The sequence below is a fragment of the Periplaneta americana genome, chromosome 14, assembly GCF_040183065.1.
Source record: "Periplaneta americana isolate PAMFEO1 chromosome 14, P.americana_PAMFEO1_priV1, whole genome shotgun sequence".
Lineage (NCBI taxonomy): Eukaryota > Metazoa > Arthropoda > Insecta > Blattodea > Blattidae > Periplaneta > Periplaneta americana.
This window is the reverse complement of record NC_091130.1, coordinates 15,111,064-15,132,511: the sequence shown is the minus strand read 5'-3', so window position 1 is coordinate 15,132,511 and position 21,448 is coordinate 15,111,064. Positions and strand designations below refer to the sequence as shown.

At 36.1% G+C, this 21,448-nt stretch overlaps 2 protein-coding genes across 2 annotated transcripts in view; one reads left to right on the top strand and one right to left on the bottom strand.

Annotated features, from left to right (window-relative positions):
- Window positions 1-21,448, top strand: part of LOC138713173 (methyl farnesoate epoxidase-like) — a 143,550-nt gene that overhangs the window by 83,950 nt on the left and 38,152 nt on the right. The window lies entirely within an intron of this gene.
- LOC138713611 (uncharacterized) lies at window positions 453-21,253 on the bottom strand. Its single transcript, XM_069845835.1, has 4 exons — window positions 21,245-21,253; window positions 15,994-17,817; window positions 7,586-7,877; window positions 453-1,241 (listed from the first exon to the last, which is right to left on the bottom strand). Exons 1-3 carry the CDS (start codon window positions 21,251-21,253, stop codon window positions 7,830-7,832), a joined length of 1,881 nt encoding a protein of 626 aa, XP_069701936.1. The 3' UTR covers window positions 453-1,241; window positions 7,586-7,829.

The window sequence follows — 21,448 nt, the reverse complement described above, 5'->3', positions numbered from 1 at the left end:
TCGCACTTGTGGAATATCCTACCCAGTGGCATCAGAGACTGTCGGAATTTAGTAGCGTTCAAAAGCAAGCTTATTAAGCATTTCCTTACTGCGTAGAGTAGGTTTCATTTTTACTTAATCAATAAAAGAAATGCTTCTCTCTTCTTAACTTTTACAATAAACTGTGTAGCTTTATTAATCAGTTAATCTTTTAGCACTTTGATTTTTATTGTATTTGTAAATTTAATATTAATTGTAATTATAATTGTAATTGTATTCTTAATATTGTAGTTGTAATCCCCTGGTAGAGGGGAAGAGAAAGCCTGATGGCCTTATCTCTACCAGGTTAAATAAATAAATAACTGAGGCCCAGCCTCACTTGCCTCAGTCAATCAGCCGCCATTAGTGTATTCAAGGTTTTGCGGTAGTAAATTTTGAATTATTAAACTTAAATTTGAAAAATAAGTCAACACTATCATCAAAAGTTTTAATACAAGTAACAATACAAAATTTGCAGTTTCAGATACAATTTTCTCATGAAGGTATAAGCTTTTGCTATCACTTTCCATGCCAACACAAGCTTTGATCAAACCACATGAGCTACAGTCTTGGAAAAAGTCATTTCCCCATGCTAATCATCACAGCAAGGTAAGATCAACTGACAGCATGTTAATGAAATACTAGCGAGATATTAGTCTCCTCACAATAAATTACTACACATCAAAAGGCGCTAATCAGGCGTAAAATTGTAAAACTGTGAAAATATTAAGTAGGTAATGGGGTATAAAATTGTAAAAATGTAGCTGCAACTATTAAATTTCACTCAAAAAAAAAAAAAAATAAAAAATAATAATAATAATAAAAATAAATAAGAATTCAGCTTAATTGTCTTTTCCGTCTTTCTTATTCGGAGTATCCAGAATTTCAGTTTACTATGATTCAAATTACTGGGATTTTATCTTAAGCTCTACTTTCGGTGAAACTTCGATATCCTGCCATACCATACACAGGAGATAAAAAATTCTCAAATCATTAAAATAACCTCAAAATTGTAACACACCATTTAGAGACACAATGTGACCACTGTGAAAGTTGTATATTTAATAGATTACAGTTCCATATAGTACATAACATTTCATGCTGGATAATTAGCTAAGCAACATCTTTAGCATGGCGTTGGCTCCTGGCTTGTGGGGCATCTCAAATCCCAACATCTATCTCTCTGAGTGCGAGTCCTTCTATACTCAGTCAGTCATGGCCTGCTGTTGTAAACAAAACAAAAAAAAAAAAATTAACAATTGATATCGCAGTCATAGTAACCTCATAAATCTATGAAGTAATTAAATAATAAAATAACAATCATTTGGCACAGGGAGTATCCATTTTTTGTGCAAGAACAATTCGTTTTAACATGTTTCTTAATTGTATTTAAATAATTAAAATATAATTCTCGTTGAAGGATAATTTCTTTAGCATTTTTCTTAATACTGCTACTGTATATAAATAATTAAAACACGATCATTTGGTCCAGGGAGCATTTGCTTTTGTGCAAGAATAATTCATTATCATGTTTCTAAATTTGTCTCATTCCTTAACAAATCACTTCGAACCGATGTGATTATAGCATAGATTGTGAACAAAGATAATTTTTTGTGTTGGCCACATTGTGCATCATTGTTTACGTACATGCAAATTTACATAATACATAAACATTACTTCGAGAAACATAGAAACAAATATATACTGTAAGTAATGTTTTCACAGAATAATTAATACTTATATGTGCCGCATATATAATATCTGTAGAGTTATTCCATCTCACACTTTCATTCCATCATGAAATAACGGAACACAAATGAGACATCAATTCCAGATGTGGTGGAGGGAGGATATCGAAGTTTCAATCTACTTTCTTAAAAAATCCAACATTACGAGTATTTAGCCAGAAAAAAACAGAATTATGTTTTTATTGGTGAGTGAATCTGTCAATACAAATTAATTTCAAGAAAGCTAATTTTCACAAGGATATTTCAAAACTTGGTTGTGAAGTGATTCTGATGTACGTTAAATATTTACATTAAATCTGCACAATGCTGCTTCTGTGTGATTTCTTTACCCTAAACTGTATGAAAAATCATAACTTATCTTCACTGTAGCATTGTAATATGCCAAAATAAAAGAAAGAAATTCCTTAGTTATTGCTATATTGTCAACCCCAAGTAGAACATCCAGTACCACTTCCATCTCGCACCAAGAACAGGTATGCTTTAAAAAGACAGTTGACAAATTCATGGCAACTTATAATAGTTAAACAAGTTCTTGTCCAATTGCCTAATGGTCTTACGTAAGCAGAGTTGGGACAGAAAACGTTACTAATAAACCATGCATAAGCGATGAATGTATAAACAGCCTGTAACTATACAATGGGAATTGCTTTGCAGTAGTTATATACATGAAACCCCTTGTTTAAGAGTTGTATATAGAGAACAAAATGGCCAACCTTCTAACAGCTGTTCGTATCGATTGTCATTTTATGATGATGGTTACCTTGTAACCACAGAAGAACAAACAAAAGAGCACAGAATAATTAGAATTATATTGTTGTAGCTGTATCCTTTGATCAAAATATAGTGTGGTAATTGAACAGGCCCAGTTGTACTATCGATACTTAGCGCGGCACACTAGCACATACTATCGGATGTAATTGAGAACCTCAGATATTCTATTACCTTTCGTAAGGAATAACGAAACTATGACGTAGCTGTGTAATAGTTGTACTGTTATACACGACGTATATAGTGATTATTAGTCAGGAATTTACACGACTTATAAACGAGCTATTCATTATGTAAGTATAAGACAGTTAAACGTGTGTATAAGAGTTTTTATTAGTAAGATGTAACTGGATAAATTGTTATACAGCATCTTGCTTTATCTCGTCTCTACGCTAATTTCTTGCAATTCATTAAAAAAACTGTGAATGTAAACATCCCGAACTAATATGATTAATACAGTGCCTTTGTTTTATTTCCTTACTCTAAGTGGCAGTTCCACACATATATTACAGGTTTTCTTCATACTGAAGACACTTGCTACATCAAGGCCAAACGTAAGACAATATGCCTATGGAAGGACATTAAGTTTCCTGCTAGGCAAGGTAGGTCAATCAAGTGAGGATTTCTTTTATGGTCATGTGATTTGAACAAATGTTTCCCGATTTATAATATAACTGAGAGCGTTTATGTTTATCACTTATTAAGTGTGTCCAACAAGTACAAAAAAGGTTCGCAGAGAATTTTCAAGCTGTCAAATTTCTTAGTTGTCCTAAAGTGCATAATTTTGACAGAATATGTTTAGAGATTGTAAATATAGGCTAATAAACATAAGCGTAGGAGGCACGTGTTTGGACCCAGAAAATCTTAAAAGAGACAAGACTTCATGGTAAAACGTTTGAAACAAAACTATACAATTAGTCGTAACAGGGATCACTGTTAACAGAATGGCTTGAGCATCGGCTTTTCACACTGGTAATCCAGGTTCAAATCCCGAATCCAGTGAAGTTAGTGATGGGCAAAGACAGTGCTTGGCGGTAGATTTTCGTGGATTACTCGTTTCCCCTACCAGCATTCCAACATTGCTCCACTGACCATCATCATGTAGTGCTATATAGTTTGCCTCCTATGATGCACTAAGGACAATGCTGAAGTGACAGCAAAAAGAATTAAAGCATAGTAATCTTTCTGCCACTGGATTAAACAATAAATTTAATGGTAATAATGAGTGACTTCTCCAAGAGGTTCTTTTGTGATATCTTGCAAACCACAAGATGGATAGCACCACTGCAGGCAGTAAAAGTGTCTTCTAGTGGTAAGGAAATAAAACAGGCATGCCTCCTAAGCTGCATTATTCATAGAATCCTCATCGTCCTGAGATTTACATGAAACTAACTTTATTCTAGATGCACTCGGTATTTAGTCACTTTCCGAAAAAAAGATTAGGTTGCTTCACACTCGAATTTCGTATGTGATAATGATCCGTTGAACTTTTTAGCACAAGGCACGATTACGGCACATTATTTACACATTTTATGAGAGAAACATAACTTTATGTAAACGCTAAACACAAATTTTCACAACCAAAGCCACTATAAACAAAGAACTTGTGTAACTCCGCCAAAACACATGCACACGGTTTCCAGTTGATGCAGTTGCAACCCTGGAAGCTTGCAGGAGAGCCAATTTGCAACATAAAATTTACCAAACACTCCTCCGCACATATATAACCACAGCAAAGAGGATATCTCTTACTCTTTGTCGGAGGGGACGTGGAGCTGAAAAGCCGCCATATTTAAATCCCAAGTTTTTTTTAACATCTAAACGCTCAAAAATGAAAAAATAACCACGCAAATATGCATATAAATTAGACTTTTCTCGATTTTTTAAAACAAAAAAGAAAAATAGATTTTTTTAAAATTAAATTAGTTCCTGGGGTCCTAGTATTCTGCAGTTCAGTTTAATATGATCTGTCTGCAGGTCTCGTACAAATAATTGTAAGGTAACTGGTAGAATACAAAATAATTTTTCTCAGCATGTCAGACATTACTGCATTTAGGGTTGGTTTCATCAACATGTTAAAATTTAACAAATTCTTATAATGATTTAACAATACACAAAAACTGTTTCATAAAGAGTTGTTAAAATTAACAATTTTGTTGAACTGTTTAAGTTAACAAGAGAATTTCCTGTGTCAAAATCTGAAATATGGCTGGTGTAAATTACACTGTAGATGCAGAATTGTTGTCTGACTTTATGCTGTACGTCATTGGAAGAGAGTTGTATGATTAATTATTTCCAAAAACTACCCCAGGACGAATTTTTACCGAGATATAGACTCTAGAAAACAGCTATCAGGAAGAAAGGAGACGAAATTCGCGAGAATTTACAATACACAAAGGAAATATGCCTCTCTCTCCCATGCTACATGTATTACATTTCTAATGTTACAGTGAGAATGAGATGAAATACAGTATATAACATTTCTATCAACCAAAGAGTGACCGCAAAATTTTAAGTTGGTTAGGTCTTGCAATAACCTCCCCATTGCAATCAAATACATTAGCAATCTGCACCCATTCATCATCTTTGGCTTTGATTTTCATACCATCTGTTTTCTTGCACTCCAAACTTTCTTCTTATTTATTTATCGAAGATTTTTCTATTTCAGTAAAATTGGGTCTTTTATTTCTCTTCACACCATCACTTTTGCACTTCATTTTCAATAACAAATAATAATTGTCAAAGAGATTGTAATATTACACAGGCTTTCTCTACAAATACTAGTAAAGCAGGTGAAATGCATTCAGAAAAGATTAGGTTCTGACATGGCTTCCCTGATTCACACTATTTCCAATTTTCGCGAGAATTAAAAAATTTTAGTTAACATCCAACTGGAAATCTCTGGTGAAACTGAAATCCATGAATGAATGTTAACACAACTGTTTGATGAAAGTGGCCCTAAATGGTGTAAAAATTATTTCATGTGAGTGATTTTAAGTACAACAGCAAGCTATCAAACAACTGCTACACAAAACCCTTGATTACAGCAACACAACCATTTCATCTATCACCAGCCCAGTCTCTGGAGAAATGTCTTGGGAGGTGATGAAACATGTTGAATTCATATTGATCATGTTCTCTGCAATTTTAATGTATCTTAAATATATTATTCTAATTTTTTAATTGTTGAAATTCATCCATGCAAAATCCTTCAGAATGCGTAAAGCCCATTTAATTGATACAGCCGAAAGCATGTAGTATTTCTATTTTTTCATATTATGAAGGCAAAATTATCCCGTAGCAGGAGGTTAAGGCTTCCACTTTTAGAGACAATCAGCATTAGTAACAGTAAGGATGTCAGTCCAATGTGCTTGCCATCTTTACTCCCAAGAAAATATCCATGGTACTCAGTGGCGGCTCCTGCATATTTCTTAAGAGGAGGAAAGAAGTTAACAGCCCAAAATGACACCTTCTTGAGAGAAACATGCTACAAATTAGCTTATATGCATACATGTAAGACCAGGTAGTGTCAGGGTTGGCCTTCCCTTTTGTATAGCAATAATCTGTTTTTGTAAACTGAGTTTCCTAAATTGTCCAAAATATAATATGTTTTCACTTCCATTCATTGTTGAATAATTGCACAAAATAACAATTACAAAGAAATTCACAACCTTGCAGCATTTTTCACGCACACTACAGCATCACACGTGTTGGAAGAGGCCAGCTACTAACACGTAACCGGAATCGTTTTACGGAAATGGGAATGAGAAATAATCTGTTAGGAAAGCGAGAACACTGCACCCACCCACGTGGTCTGTGTTGCCACATGTACATTTTACAAGTTCAGTATTAAATGCTTTTGAAGAATATCAGTTCTTGTAAAATCATACTAACATTATTGTTCAAAGCTGCCGATGGCCGATTAATTTTTTTATGTTAAAAATAATGTAGCTTGCAGTACCTTCAATTTCAAATATATTTGTACAAAACTGACAACTTGGCTGTTGTCCTGTCTAGTAGACAATGAATGGAAGTAAATTTCATGGAAAAAGATCTGCAATACTAACTCAGAACTACTTCCTCCTTGTTTTATATAAATCCAATTTCAACTTTCAGATATCCTCGAAAGTTTCAAACCATGAACATAGCTTATATAAAGTGCAATGAATATATTTTGATTTATAATTTTAAAAAAAAGTTTATATGATGTCTTTCATAGCTTTACGTTAAAACTATTTTTATTGTGTCTCCTCCTAGATGACTTGTTATAGTCTGGTTGAATGCAGCATCGTTAGGTGGCAGCGGTAGCGAGCTTGCTGCACGACTAGTCGGTTTCTATTTCCCGCCCATGCGCTGATTCAGAGGAGGATCTCCTCCCTCTCCGTTCATTTACTTGCTTTAAAACTCTGCTTCTTTCTCTGGCCGCTAGTGCGCTGTTGTCTATGTGTGTTAACTGCAGTAAAGGAGGAATGGATTGACTGTCCTCTACACAAACAATCTCGCATCCTTCTCACAGTTTTCTAGCAGCACATGAGCGTGTGTGGTTTAAAACTCGATCAACCGAGGTTTTCTTATAGCTGTGAACTTAAAAATTATCGAATCTTCCTCGAATTTCAAGGCATATATTTCATTTGGTATTTACTTTCAAAAGAAGAAAAATGTGAGGAGGACGTTCCTCCCTTCCCTCCTCCGAGGAACCGCCACTGATGGTACTAATTTCTGTTAAACTGAATGAACCCGAGGACCATAGTGCAGCTGGAAAGATTAGATCTATAACCCCACTGGGAATCAAACCCACGACCTTCTGACTTGCAGTGCAATGCCTTAATCTCAATGCCAGTGGGTTCCCTTTCTTTATTTTATAGCTTTCATATACTGATATATAAAAATATGCTAAAATTGTTAGATTTGGTAACATGTTTACATAACTTCTTTACATTCCTGTTTTATTATTTTGTACAAACTTCATATTATTTGACAGACTCTCCCAAAAACAATTTCCAGAACTGTGTTATATCTTGTTTAATATTCAGTAAGGAAATAACATTTACCTGTTACTTCACCGATGGAGAGCTGTGTCTTCTATGCAGCCAATTTCTGGAGTGATATAATCCTTCTTGGTGACTGATGAAAGAAGATGATGAGAGTCAGCAATGAGAATCTTCACCGTTTCACACTTTTGTACAGCAAATTTGATGTGTTTCTGCTTTGAAGTGTAGCAATTATCCTTGCATGTGTTGATAACATTTTGTATTCCTTTGTTTTGGTGGACAGCATCTCTCTTCTGGCTTTTATTCAGTAGAAAGGGAACTGCTGCCAATATCCACCGTAGTCCTGATAGTTCTGAAAAGCAATGCGATAAAAACTAAGCTATCCCATATTTAGGTATCGATTACAATGAGTATGAGGTGGATTTGCTTTAGATAATGCTACACTAAATAGATTCTTTGCATTCCATTTCTACCACCACTTAGGCCTATATTACACTATCAAATTTCTGTGTCACAGAATGTGATAAAATTTTTTATCAAATACACTCAGGGACAAAAAAAACCGGACACTTTAATATTTGCTGGTATTTTGCAAAACATTATCTTCTCATACAATATTATGGTAGCCACCTGTTGTTATGGAGACGTGTATACATTGTTGATTGTTTTTTGTTTTATAAACAAGCCATTACAACCAAATATTCCAATTTAGCTTTCGGAGTCTCAGCTATAACATTTTGTCTCAACCATTTTGTGCTTCATTATCGTTATCATTCATTATTTCTTTATTTTTACATTTTCTGAGTTTAAGTGGGGTTGTAACATTTGTCTTAAAACAAGATGCGACCTGAAGATGTGGCTCGAGCTGGAGCCCTTTACGATGATGGACGCAGTGTACGTTTCATTGCAAATGTTATGAATATGGCTAGAAGCACAACCCATGATGCCATAAAACGGTATAGAGAGACCCTAGAATATACCAGAAGACCAGGTTCGGGTCGTCCAAGAGCTACAAATCCAAATGAAGACAGGTATATGGTGTTGAGAGTTCTTAGGGAGCGCAACCTGCCAGCTACTAGTGTAGCCCAGCAATTTGTTAACATGCATGGACGCCCAATTTCGGCCAAAACAGTTAGAAGGAGGTTGAAAGCAAGTAGACTGATATCAAGTAGACCTGCAACTGGTCCCAGACTTCTCGGGATGCATCAAATTGAACGACTGCGTTTTGCAAATGATCACAGGGATTGGAGAAATGGACAGTGGAGCTGTGTCCTGTTCACCGATGAGTCCTGTTTCAATCTGTGCTCACCTGATGGACGTGAAAGAGTTTGGAGAAGGAGGGGAGAACGATTTTCACAGTGTTGCATTTCCGAAAATGTGCCGTATGGAGGTGGTGGAGTGATGGTTTGGGCAGGAGTGTGTAAGGATGCTCGTACAGAGTTGGTTTTTGTTGAAAATGGAAGACTAACAGCTGATAGGTATATAAATGAATGTTTGGCTGATCATGTTGTGCCATTTGGCCAATTTGTAGGCGATAATTTTGTTTTAATGCATGATAATGCACGGCCGCATATTGCCCATGCGGTCGGAGATTATCTCCAAGAAGTGGGAATCCATGTTCTTCCATGGCCAGCAAGGAGACCAGACATGAACCCAACTGAACACGTGTGGGGCATGCCGGGACGGCATGTTAAGAATAGACGACCGAGACCAGAATCATTACAAGAGTTGAGGCGAGCACTTGGCGAAGAATGGGAACTTATTCCTCAAGAAGACATTGCTAACCAAATGGAGAGCATGCCAAGACGTATGGATGCAGTTATTCAAGCTAGAGGGGGGGTAATACCCGTTACTAAAGAGAGTTTTTAATGTTTAAGGCACCATAAAATGAAAAAAACAGACCAAACGATGCCATATTTATACGCCCTTTGTAATTTTTTGCAAATTTTCTCATCAGAGATTTTTTTTTTTCAAAAGTTGTCGTATAAGGTGCTAAATGGAACATTATTTTGTTTAAATGGGTTTTATTTCATTTTGAAATAATTGGCAACAAAATACAAGCAAATATAAAAGTGTCCGGTTTTTTTTTTGTCCCTGAGTGTATATATGATCAAATGTAAGATTTCATCACAGTTCTAATAATGGATGCACAACAGTTCTATGCTTGTTGTAACTGTAAATATAATGATTATTGTATTAATACTAAAGAAGAAATCACAGATAAAATGTATTTCGTCGGCTTAGAGAGTAAACCTGCTAAACAACAAAAAGTAAATTTTACAGGAGGGGGAGGGGGGGGGAGGAAAAACTGAGTATAAATTAACTCTGAAACTTTAGGACCAAATCCAAAGCACAGGTGGTGACGTCAGAGTTAGTTTATATTCAGATTTTTTTGTTTCCACTGTAAAATTTCCGATATTTTACTACTTAATTAACTTATTATTCCCAGAATATGAATTTTACCAGTAATTGAAAAGTATTGGGAATAAATTTGAATAAGAAACAAAAAAGTTTCCTTCATAGGCAGGATTCGAACCACGAAAGTCTTAGTTACCCGTCTATCGTGCTCTAGAGTGAACAAGGCTCTGAAATCAGCTGCAAGGGTCGGTTCGGTTTTTTTTGCCACTACTGTACACTCTTAGACAAAAAAAATGACCGGGCTCCAGATTCTATGTCCGATTCGGAAGACTTCGGGTGCATTCGTCAGAGCATGATACACACGCGGACGAATTTCTTCTGTCGTAAATGTTTCCAACACTCCACTGCCACCACTATATGATGATTATATAACATGCTTCTTAAAGAGTCATCGTCTCTCTCGCATAGCGTAGTCGGTAGCATTGTGGTCTTGTATCCGAAAAGTTTCGAGTTCGAATCTCAGTCTATACTTTATTTTTTCAATTCTAATTTTTTACTTCTTGTATACTGATAATAACCAATATTGTGAAATATTTAACAGAAAGTTAATTTTACAAAGGGCAAGTTAGATACATAATAGCAATCCTTTCCCTTGTATCTTGTATTTAAAGAGACTAAACGAAATCTTCTCGGATAGAAATAAACAAAAATAAACCTTAAGTAAAAGAAATCCTTCTCGGATAGGAATAAACAAGCATCATCTTTTTTTTTTTGTATTAAACAAAATAAAGATATACATCTCGGAGACCAATAAACAAAAATCAAAATAGACAAATAATTCAATACTGTGTATGTAATCCCTCCGCATCTATAACCGCCTGCATCCTACGGGGTACACGACCTTGAATCGCCTACACAAGAAGCTAGACTGTTACCATGGAGCTATTACAAAGCAGATATGTAAGGGCATTATTTACGAGTGTAGCCAATATCTGGAACACATTGGTTTTGTCTTTAACATTATTCATCTCGTTTCTGCAATACTGTTAATATTATGATTATTATTATTATTATTGTGTTTGTAATATTATGAATATTATTATTGTTATTATTCTGGTTGTTGCATTATTATTATTATTATTATTATTATTATTATTATAGCTACTACTACTACTACTACTACTAATACAAATTACAGTAACTGGTCAATACTCCTTATGGAGAAGGGAGAAGATCCAAGAACTGAGCATCTATTTTAATTCAAAAGTAATTAGGAAGAAGTCTCCGATATTACTTAATGTTTTTGTTTAATTTTTGAACTAATCCAAACTCCTGTACACGTTAATAAATGTATCATTTGGTTCTAGCTAGGGAAAAAATAAAACGAAACAAATACATATACGAAGGTGGATACGAACCCGGGTTTTCTGCGTGTGAATTCAGAGTTTTACCACGGAGCTAAGACACACACACAATTCAAATCGTTGTTTGCCAATATAAGAGTATGTTCTTGGATCTCGCTGGTTTCGTCCTTACTACTCTGATCTTAAGTCTTGTGTATCAGGCGCACAGCCGAACGGAACTTAGACAAATTTACGCTTCAAGAGTCCGGTCATTTTTTGTCTAAGAGTGTACAATACAAACATTAGAGGTACATTTCTTTGTAAGCATGTTTTTAGAGTGACTAATACTGCATTTACATCATATCTTCCTGTACTTGAAGGCCAATATTCCTTCTCAGGCTTTCTCCTGGCTGACATATGGTAGGTAGGTGGAAAAAGTGTGTTAACTCCATAAAAGTTGTTTACGAGAAAAATGATTTTTAAAGTTTAAAAAGTTTCTTAAAATCCTCATTTGTGTATTTTTACTTTCTGATTCTCTTATAGTGTTTCATACAGTGTTGTTAACTTTTTAAAAAAATATCTGAAAGTCAATTTTTATTTAAGAATCTAAATTAATTTAAATGTGAGAGAATGCTGTGAAAAATTGGTATTAACCCTTAAGTACTAGACCGCTCCCTGTTTTCCCCCTTCTCTTATCTTGAATCCAATTTCTCCATTGCTTTGTCTACCTTTCAGAGACCTGCATCACAAGAAGGCTGCGCAGATTATCTCAATACCTTCTCAAGTGATTTCAGTTCAGTTTGTTTGACGGGGTCTCACAGACGTACTATACTAGTTGTGTGCGTGTTTTTCACATACATTTTTTCGTCATTTATTTTAATTTTTCGGATTGTTGTGTGGTATAACTGTCATCTCTACATGTAAACATGGCAGAAAAACAGGACCTTCTAGAAAACGTGGTGGTAGTTTCCACATTTGAAGAGAAAAAACAAATATCCATGCTCTCGATGTTATGTTTTATTTAACGACGTTCGCACTGCAGAGGTTATATCAGCGTCGCCAGATGTGCCGGAATTTTGTCCCGCAGGAGTTTTTACATACTAGTAAATCTACTGACATGAGGCCTGTCGCATTTAAGCACACTTAAATACCATTGACCTGGCCCGGGATCGAACCCGCAACCTTGGGTATAGAAGGCCAGCGCTATACCAACTTGCCAACCAGGTCGACCATGCTCTCGATGTTGAGTTCCTATTTGCTTGGAGTGCGCCAGAAAAATTTGTGTGAGGTGTTTGCACAAAGATTGTGTGGTCCTATCTACGAAGGAGTGCAGTGTTATAAAAAGTGTTGTGCTCTTTAATATTTTTAAAAACTACAGAGTGAAAAATAGCCTATGTTTTTTTATACAGTAAACATTTTCCATTCCAGAAAATTGAATTATAATTGAACAACATATTTCGCTGACATGTTAAAATGTAGTAAATATTAGCATTATATTCTGAATTCTCATTATTTTAATATAAAAACATGACAATCGTTTAATAAGTTTGAAAATGAAAATGTTGGGAAATGCAGCAAATCATTACTGCATTTTATTTGTTATTTCTTTTGCTTGTAACTGTTTTGTTTAGACTATTTAAATTTTTCAAATTTACATACTGTATTATAATATCCTGTAGTCGTGTTCAATGGTCAGCAAGCTGCAGATGTTGTACATAATAAATTATTTTATAAATCTATACTAATAATAAATCTGTAGCCAAAATGTTTCTGGAAATTTTCGATTTTCTAAAAATAATTGGTGTTAACATGTATAATTAACCATCCTGAAACCGAAAATCACTTTTTTGAAATTTTTGTTTGTATGTCTGTCTGTCTGGATGTTTGTTACCTTTTCACGCGATAATGGTTGAAGGATTTCGGTGAAAATTGGAATATAAATTAAGTTCGTTGTAACTTAGATTTTAGGCCATATGGCATTCAAAATACGTTATTTAAAAAGGGGGTTATAAGGGGGCCTGAATTAAATAAGTCGAAATATCTCGCTATTATTGATTTCTGTGAAAAATGTTACATAACAAAAGTTTCTTTAAAAATGATTTCCAATAAGTTTTATTCTATGAAAAATTTTGATAGGACTGATATTTAAGGATATACAAGACTTTTAAAATAACAATATAATACATTTTCACTGCCACCTCAGATAATAGCGTTGTTGTCCCTGCAGTAACTCCTATGTGCAAAATATAAAATTTATGAGTAGGAAGAAAAAAACATATTTATTCATTCCATGGCAATGGTACATAGGAGATCGTGAATTCTTACATTTTCGAAAGAAAGAAATATAATTAAATACCACTATATATGCTGTATCACTAAGTTATTTGAAGGGTTCAGGACCATAGTGGGCCAAGTGCCATTTACTGAAGACGTAGAAAACAATGGTTAAAATTAAGTTATTACCGTAATTCAATGGAAACATATAGCAAGTAATATAAAGTTTACACATTAAAAATAAATGATATGTCGATCTTCATTAAACTATGGTTGCATGTAATAACAAATAGGAGACATGTTAAAGGAATTGTCATTGCACCAAATGATTGCTCTCTGAACCAAAATGATCGCATTTTAATTATTTAAACAGAATTTAAATTATGTAACATATTAAACGATTTATCCTTCTATCAAACACGAATGTTCCCTGGATCAAACGTCCTATTTTAATTATGTAATTACTTTATATTTATTTCTAACGGGTGCAGAAGAGTGCACGGGTATGGCTAGTACATAAAATAAACAGAGATCTAATAGACCCCTCCATTGTAGTTACATGGCAATAACTGTCCATAGTACTTAAGGGTTAATGCATTTTTTCCACTCATCCGCCATATGTAAATGTCTATGACTACCATTCATGGATTACAAAAGAAGTGAACATCACAGTGACAGAGATTCAACAAACAGATCTGAAATTCAAAGGCACAAAGAATTATTTTACTTCTGATAAATTTCTCAGTTACTTGTTTATCGTGATTGACATGCAAGTCTTGATTTTCTCAAAGACAAAACACTGTTGAAAGTAAATAATTGATTAAATGGTGATCTTACTCGTGTTAATTGTGTAAATAGTGTAAAATGGGCTTTCCTGTGCGGTGTATAAGTGCAATAACACGTGGCTTAGAGGGTCAGGAATTTCTTTTCACAAGGAAGTACACACGCTTTAAAATAATAAAATAGAATTCTGGAAGCTACATTGAAACTGTAACTATGTATAATATCTTAGATACTATAGTTGAAAAAGTTTATAATTATGCAACAATCTGTCTTTAAAGATTCCCTTTGAAGAAGCCGAGCTACTTTCTAAGGGGCTTGTTGCTATAATAAGAGAGAAATTTGTGCCTTCACATTATGTAAAATTGTGTTGGTCTCATTTTAAAGATACAGATATTTGGGAAAGTAATGGCAAGAGAATTTTGAAAGACGATGTACCATCCCTGTTTAATTTTCCAAGCCATTTGCAAAAGGTACCAGTGGCGGCTGGTGGTTTGAAAATATGGTGGTGCACAATGGATATCGAAGAGGAGTTAAACATACTTTACTTTAAAGTTTAAAACCGTGTATACCTGAGGGCGTATAGGGCCTACATATAAAGCTAATTTATATGCAATTAATAAGTAAAATGACTAAATACAAGCATACCTATTTATACAGAAAGTCCAAAAGTGGAAGAGGTCGTAAGCGGAGCTCTCTTTATTGCAATTTACCCTCATGAAAAACATTTGAGCACAGAATCGTCATCAGAATGCTACCAAGTACCAAGTGCAACATTTTCGTTCCTAAAATACAAATGCAGCTTTCGTAGGCTGTCGGGAGATAGCAGCACTTATTGTCAGAATAACAACTCTTAGAACTTTAAAGCAAAATACAAGCTCCTTTATGTATTATACTGTTTGTGTGCATGTAGATTGAGAAAGTAATATGCGAATTATGCGACTGTTCGTTGCACAAGCCGAATGAATACATTTTTCATGCTTATTACTTCGGACAAATGTCTAGTTGAAACAGATACTTTCCCAGTGAATTTAGTTTCTTCTGGACTGACGTTGGTGTCCATGTCAGGGAGTGCGAAAAACCGTTCTCAATGAGGAAAGCAGTAGACTACGTCTCTAACCCCCCTGTCCCTGCACAACCGAACATCTCTATAAACTACCTTCCCTAGGTTTTCAACATCTTTGCAAACCAAGAGGCTTGAAGGCTCCTGCAGACGTACAAAACAAGATGCCAGCTGCAGACAGTCATGAATGAAAATTGTAAAATAAAATTATATTTTTAATAGTAACAAACCCGGGAGATTAGGAACATTACTGGGGGGTGTACAAACGTGCAACCCCGTTGAGAAGCTGCCACTGAAAGGTACGATATAATATTATCTCTGTTGTTAGAATATCAATATCATTAAAAATCAATCAGTAGTTTACGACAATAAAGAATACTTAATTGTTAGTACAGGTATATCAGACTGTAGAGAAATCCCACTGAGTGAATTATTTAGACTTACACATCAGATGTTAAATACAATTCGTGGAAAGATAACTTTCTGTTTTTATTATGTAAATTAATTTATCTGCAAGATAATAAACTTTAATTCAAAATCCATATATGGATAAATAAATATACAGATAATAAATAAATAGGCCTAAGTAAATGGGTTGAAAGCTTCATTCAGGAAGTATTGGTATATATGCACAGAATTACATTGCTTACCTGTTTCCCTTGCATAGGCATATCCCAATTCCTTTGTCCAGAGAATCCAGCAGGAAGGTTGGGCTCATTCTGCATGAAGACTGGTGCGTTGGCTTTCTCTTCTTTCTTACGAACACCCTGTAAAGTCACCGTGGCTCTCATAGCTTTAATATAGGGTTGAAAGTTAATAGTTTCCAAAAAAGATATTGATTTTGCATCCAATCCTATTACTAATCGCAGTCCATGTCGCTCCTCCTTCCTTTCCAATATGCGCCAAGAGGATGCTTCGATGCCGGGGTTCTGTTTGTTCAGGGCAATTAAAGTGTCCTCATTTGACATGTGCTTCTTTCCTGGGATCCATATCTTGGCGTTCTGCAACTTCTCAGGTGGCGAGGCCAAAGTCAGAGTCACATTAGGCCAAGGCTTAATCAGAGGGAGATGCTTAACGAGCCACTCCTTTGACTGTTCGTCTGCTGCAGTAACCACAAGAGATCTTTTATAAGATCTCGTTGACTCGAACCGTGGAGGGCTTCCATGCTCTGTAGCAGAAATTAGTTCCCCCACCGCATCTACAAATTCAAGGAGTTCTTCCTGGGTGAAGCCGTACCATCCGCTGTCCTTAAATATAGCTACTTGCAGAGGCTCGAGCTCATTATCCAGTTTAGTGTGCCAGCTTGGTCTCGTCACTTCGATACGTGGCCGTTTACTTGGATGGTCAGATGTTGGTGATAATTGATTTTGTCTGCCTGTTGCGTCGCCGTCTTGCCTCTTCTGAGTCATTTCTGCATTACCAACCAGTTCTCCAGTGGGGAGGAGGCCAGCTGCTTCTCTAGCAGCTAAAGCCAGAGCTTCTGCCTCTCTCTGCCTCCTCTCCCGTTTCCTCCGTTTCCTTTGAGCTCCACTCAAGTTCGGTTTCTTAGGCCTCACGGTAGCAGCCCCATCAGTTGCAGTTTTGGCTTCAGTTTCATTTGAGTCCCCAGTTGCCCCAGCCTCTGTTGTTGAGGGAGAAGGGGGCAATGCAGTGGAGCCATCCTGTGGAGATGATTTAGGGGGTTCCATAGAGGAGCCATCCTGTGGAGTCGACGAAGGGGGTTCCATAGAGGATCCACCCTGTGAAGTAGAAGGGGGTTCTATAGCGGATCCACCCTGTGGAGTCAACGATGGGGGTTCCATAGAGGATCCACCCTGTGGAGTCGACGAAGGGAGTTCCATAGAGGATCCACCCTGTGGAGTCGATGAAAGGGGTTCCATAGAGGATTCACCCTGTGGAGTCGACGAAGGGGATTCCATAGAGGAGCCACCCTGTGTAGAAGATGAAGCAGACACCAGACTCGAGTCCACATCATAGTTTTCAACAGGTGGCACTGAAGAGGAGCCACTCTGTGGAAGTTGAGAAAGGGGCTCTTTTACAGAGTCCCCCAAAGAGGTTTGTTTTTCTTGTAAGCTTGAAATTTTGGTCCCACGAGTGTAGGGGAAAAACAGTCGCCACTTACAGCGCCCCCTTTGTAAGTGGAAGGCTAAATACTCCTGGAGGGCGCCTGGTATCCAGGAGGCACCGTGCAAGACAGCACACCCTGCTGCCATCCAGCCCTCGGCACGGTAGCGTAACACCTTGGCTTGGGTAATTTTGCGTGGGCAGGACAGCCTGCCACACAACCCCCATCCTGGAGGACCAGAGCCTCTTTCGCCGGCTTTCTGGGTTCCTGCTGGGTCTTTACAGCTACTGGAGAGTCTCACCCATCCCAGCAGGCTACCCCGTACTTGCCGTTGCCCACCCCTCAGGACGAGGACCACAGAGGTTGGATTTTGAGGGGCTATCTCCCACTCACAAGGGAAGGGTTTCGGCTCGAACAGGAATTTCGCATCCAAAATTTGTATACAGGCCCATCTTTACATCTCTGTAAAGCTCCCAAAAGCATTCGTTTGCGTAATGTGTGGTTTGTCTGTTAGAGCACTGTACAATTTGAGGGGTGGCGATCTTACTCGTGTTAATTGTGTAAATAGTATAAAATGGTACTTTCCTGTGCGGTGTATAAGTGCATTAACACGTGGCTTAGAGGGTCAGGAATTTCTTTTCACAAAGAAGTACACACGCTTTAAAATAATAAAATTGAATTCTGGAGGCTACATTGAAACTGTAACTATACTGTTTTTGCTGTAAGAAAAATCCTAATATAAACATAAGCACGTTGCTGTCATACCCGTGATTGGCTCCTAGTCGAAACACTCACATGACACAGGAAAATATAGTTCGTATTTGGAAACCATAATCTTGTATTATTTGAAAATAAAAAATTGAATACTAGTTGTTAAATACGATGAAACATATAACTTCACTCATATGTAAAATGCTATGTAAAATAAAAACTATTTTTATATATTATTATATACAATGAATGCGGATGAATACCAACAGTAACACCGCGGTAGTCTGTTCTTGTAACAAGCTGGCGTCACTTGAGCTCGTAGTTGTCATAGTATGGCTTCTGTATCCTCGGTGTGTGTGGTTATTAATCATAAGAGTGGAAACCCTCTCAAAAGCGGAAAAACAAAGGTATATAATAAGTTATGTGATAATTTAATTGCAGTAATTATAAAATAAACGTTTCCTAAGCAAACAACTGCATAGTAGTGAGGTTAGGCCTACTTGACGAGTAACGGGAAATGTTTAACATGAAACAGAATGTACAACAGTAGGCGGGAACACGTACTGAGAATCTATGGCGCCAAACAGTGGCCAATGAAGCCTCACTTCAGTCACGTGCTATTGTTTACATTAGGATTTTTCTTACAGCGAAAAGATTATATGTATAATATCGTAGATACCGTAGTTGAAAAAGTTTATAATTATGCAATAATCTGTCTTTAAAGGTTCCCTTTGAAGAAGCCAAGCTACTTTCTAAGGGGCTTATTGCTATAACAAGAGAGAAATTTGTGCACAAGTTAAGGGGATGGGACACCTTACCCATAAGCCTAGCCTAGCCTAGAAGCTAGTGCGAGTGGTAAAATGTCTAAAGCCCGTTAAAGAACATTTTTCTCCAACGTTCTGTCTGAAAATATTGCAGGTAATCAAAAGTATAGATACTGTTGTGTGAGTCATTAAATGCGCACAAGGACGCAACCTTAATAAATGAATCATTCTAAGGCTAGGACATGGAATGTATGATCATTCCACCTAAAACAACTAAATATATCCAGCCTCTGAATATCTGTTTCCTTAGACAATACAAAATATATGCTCGGAGGATAAGAGATTACATAAGGACTCTTGCTGAGAATCCAGAACTTAACTTGGGAAATTGAGTGTTTGTAATGAAAATGCACTCTGTTATTCATAACCAGTTGTCTCCTCCATTATACCGTCCTATGCTTCAGTGTTCCTGGCTGGTTACGTGAATCGTGAACAAGTCTCGGACTTCAAAAATGTAATTCAGGTGGCATTTGATTTTTCAGAAGATTGTTCAGGTGTTGCTTCTGCGTGTTGTGCTTATTGCCCTGCTCCATGCTGTTTCATGCATTTTATAGAGAATCCTCATGTACATTTTTAAAAAAGTGTATTGACCAATACCAACGAAACAGAGAGTTACACAAATGAATGCTTTTACGGTCTTCATCACCATTATGAGGTAAGCGTCTGTACAAATTTTTAACCAAAAATTCCTGTTTGAGCCGAAAACCCTTCCCTTGTCAGTGCAATGTAATTTCAGTTTTTAATTTTATTCTAACTGTTTTTAGACTGTACTGTGAAGAAAATCTACTGATATGTATTTCACGCACATTTGTATGCTTTCTATTATTATTATTATTATCATTTTTAAGTTGCATGAGATTTTGATTAAAATGTTTTACAAAAAAAAAAAAAAAAAAAAAAAAAAAAAAAAAAAAAAAAAGCAGTTCTCAAGAAGTTGTCTTTCTCCTGAAAGTACGATAGTATGAATGAGAATATACACTTCCAGTTAAGGTTACCATGAGAAGAAATCCTGTAGGACATGGAATCTAAAATAAGAGGGCATTGCTGAAAAAAGAACTTTTTAAAAATTGGTATGAACAAAATTAAAGATAAAAACAATGGCTCACCTTAGTCAGTTTTCTCACTAGTTGCTGGATCAGTATTACATCTGTACCCTACTTATCCGTGGAGCCCACTTTGTGCACAAGAGCCTGAAGGGACCAACTTATATCTTGTAACAAATAACTATGGAACTGTTCACAGGACATGTCCTTGAAATTATATTTCACCATGATGATACCTCTGACTGTCTCCGTTAGCATGCGATTTCTTTCTTTTGTCCATTGAGCAGATAAAATACTCTCTCAGCACTTCCATTGTGACTTGGGATAAATAAATAGAATTCACATATTTTTAAGAGTTCTGAGAAAGTTTCAGTGCTCGCAGAACTACTGGAATTGAAGAATTTGCACCATTGTTTATCTAAACTTAAATCTTTGTTCAAATTAACTTGATTGGCATATTTTTTGTACAATGCAGAATAAAATTGATAAAATGACTTAGAATAATGAATAGTGACTTTTTAGAGTGTAAAAATTCAATGCATGTCAATAGCATGTGCTCCAGTTTCAACCATTGAAAGCAGTTAAATTCTTTCATAGGTTTTCACCATTTGTTTAGATATTCTATGCATAATATCGCACATTTTAATATTAATTCTAGTTGAAATGCGAAATCCCAGACAATTCAATTTTTTTTAAATGCCTGCCGGACAGGATAAAATGATTAAAAAAGAGGACATGTCCTCCTTTTGCCGGACAGATGATAACCCTACTTCCAGTGAATTCCCTCACTGTGGAATTGGGGGAAACGAACTAGGGGACTCAGATGATAGGTACACCTAAACAACTCCTACCATTTTTTTTTCAACCTCTTTCAACCCGTGTTGAATTTACAAGGGATTTTTTGTGGAGATGCAATTGATCGTATATGCAAGGCAAAACAAAAGCCTGAACTAACCAAATCTAATCTGTCACAGATTCGTACCTGGAAGACATTAGCAGAGTACGAAGAGAACCACTTCAGCGTTAGTTTCCCCAAACAATCTTAGGAATTTCCGTTCAAAGCCCAAGGATGTGATAACACTAACAACAAAATATCTTATCTCGCTACCATTAAACTTACACACGACCATGACGAACACAGTAAATCATTGTAAGGCTTCTGCGAAGAACATGAATCAACTGAAAGCACTCATTACAAATATCACGATTTCATCGTTTCGAGCTATAAGTTGTAATTAGCAAACAATATATTCTATACCCTTTCCATGTTCATTAACCCAATTGCTTGCCATGCGTACAAAAACCGGTAAAATATTAGCGTCCGCAACCATGACAAAGTCAGGGTCGCCAAACTTTCCAACGTATAAGTCCCAAGAAATAGCCCTAATTGTCCCATTTTGTAAAATGTCCCACAAATTAAAATTGTCATATATTTCTTAAAAATAAGTATATTATATTCTCT

Bases quoted from the DNA above. Each gene is read 5' to 3' on its own strand.
- LOC138713611 (XM_069845835.1), bottom strand. The intron at 7,878-15,993 runs GTAAGCAATGTA...ATTGCTTTTCAG, and splicing joins TGCCTATGCAAGGGAAACAG to AACTATCAGGACTACGGTGG.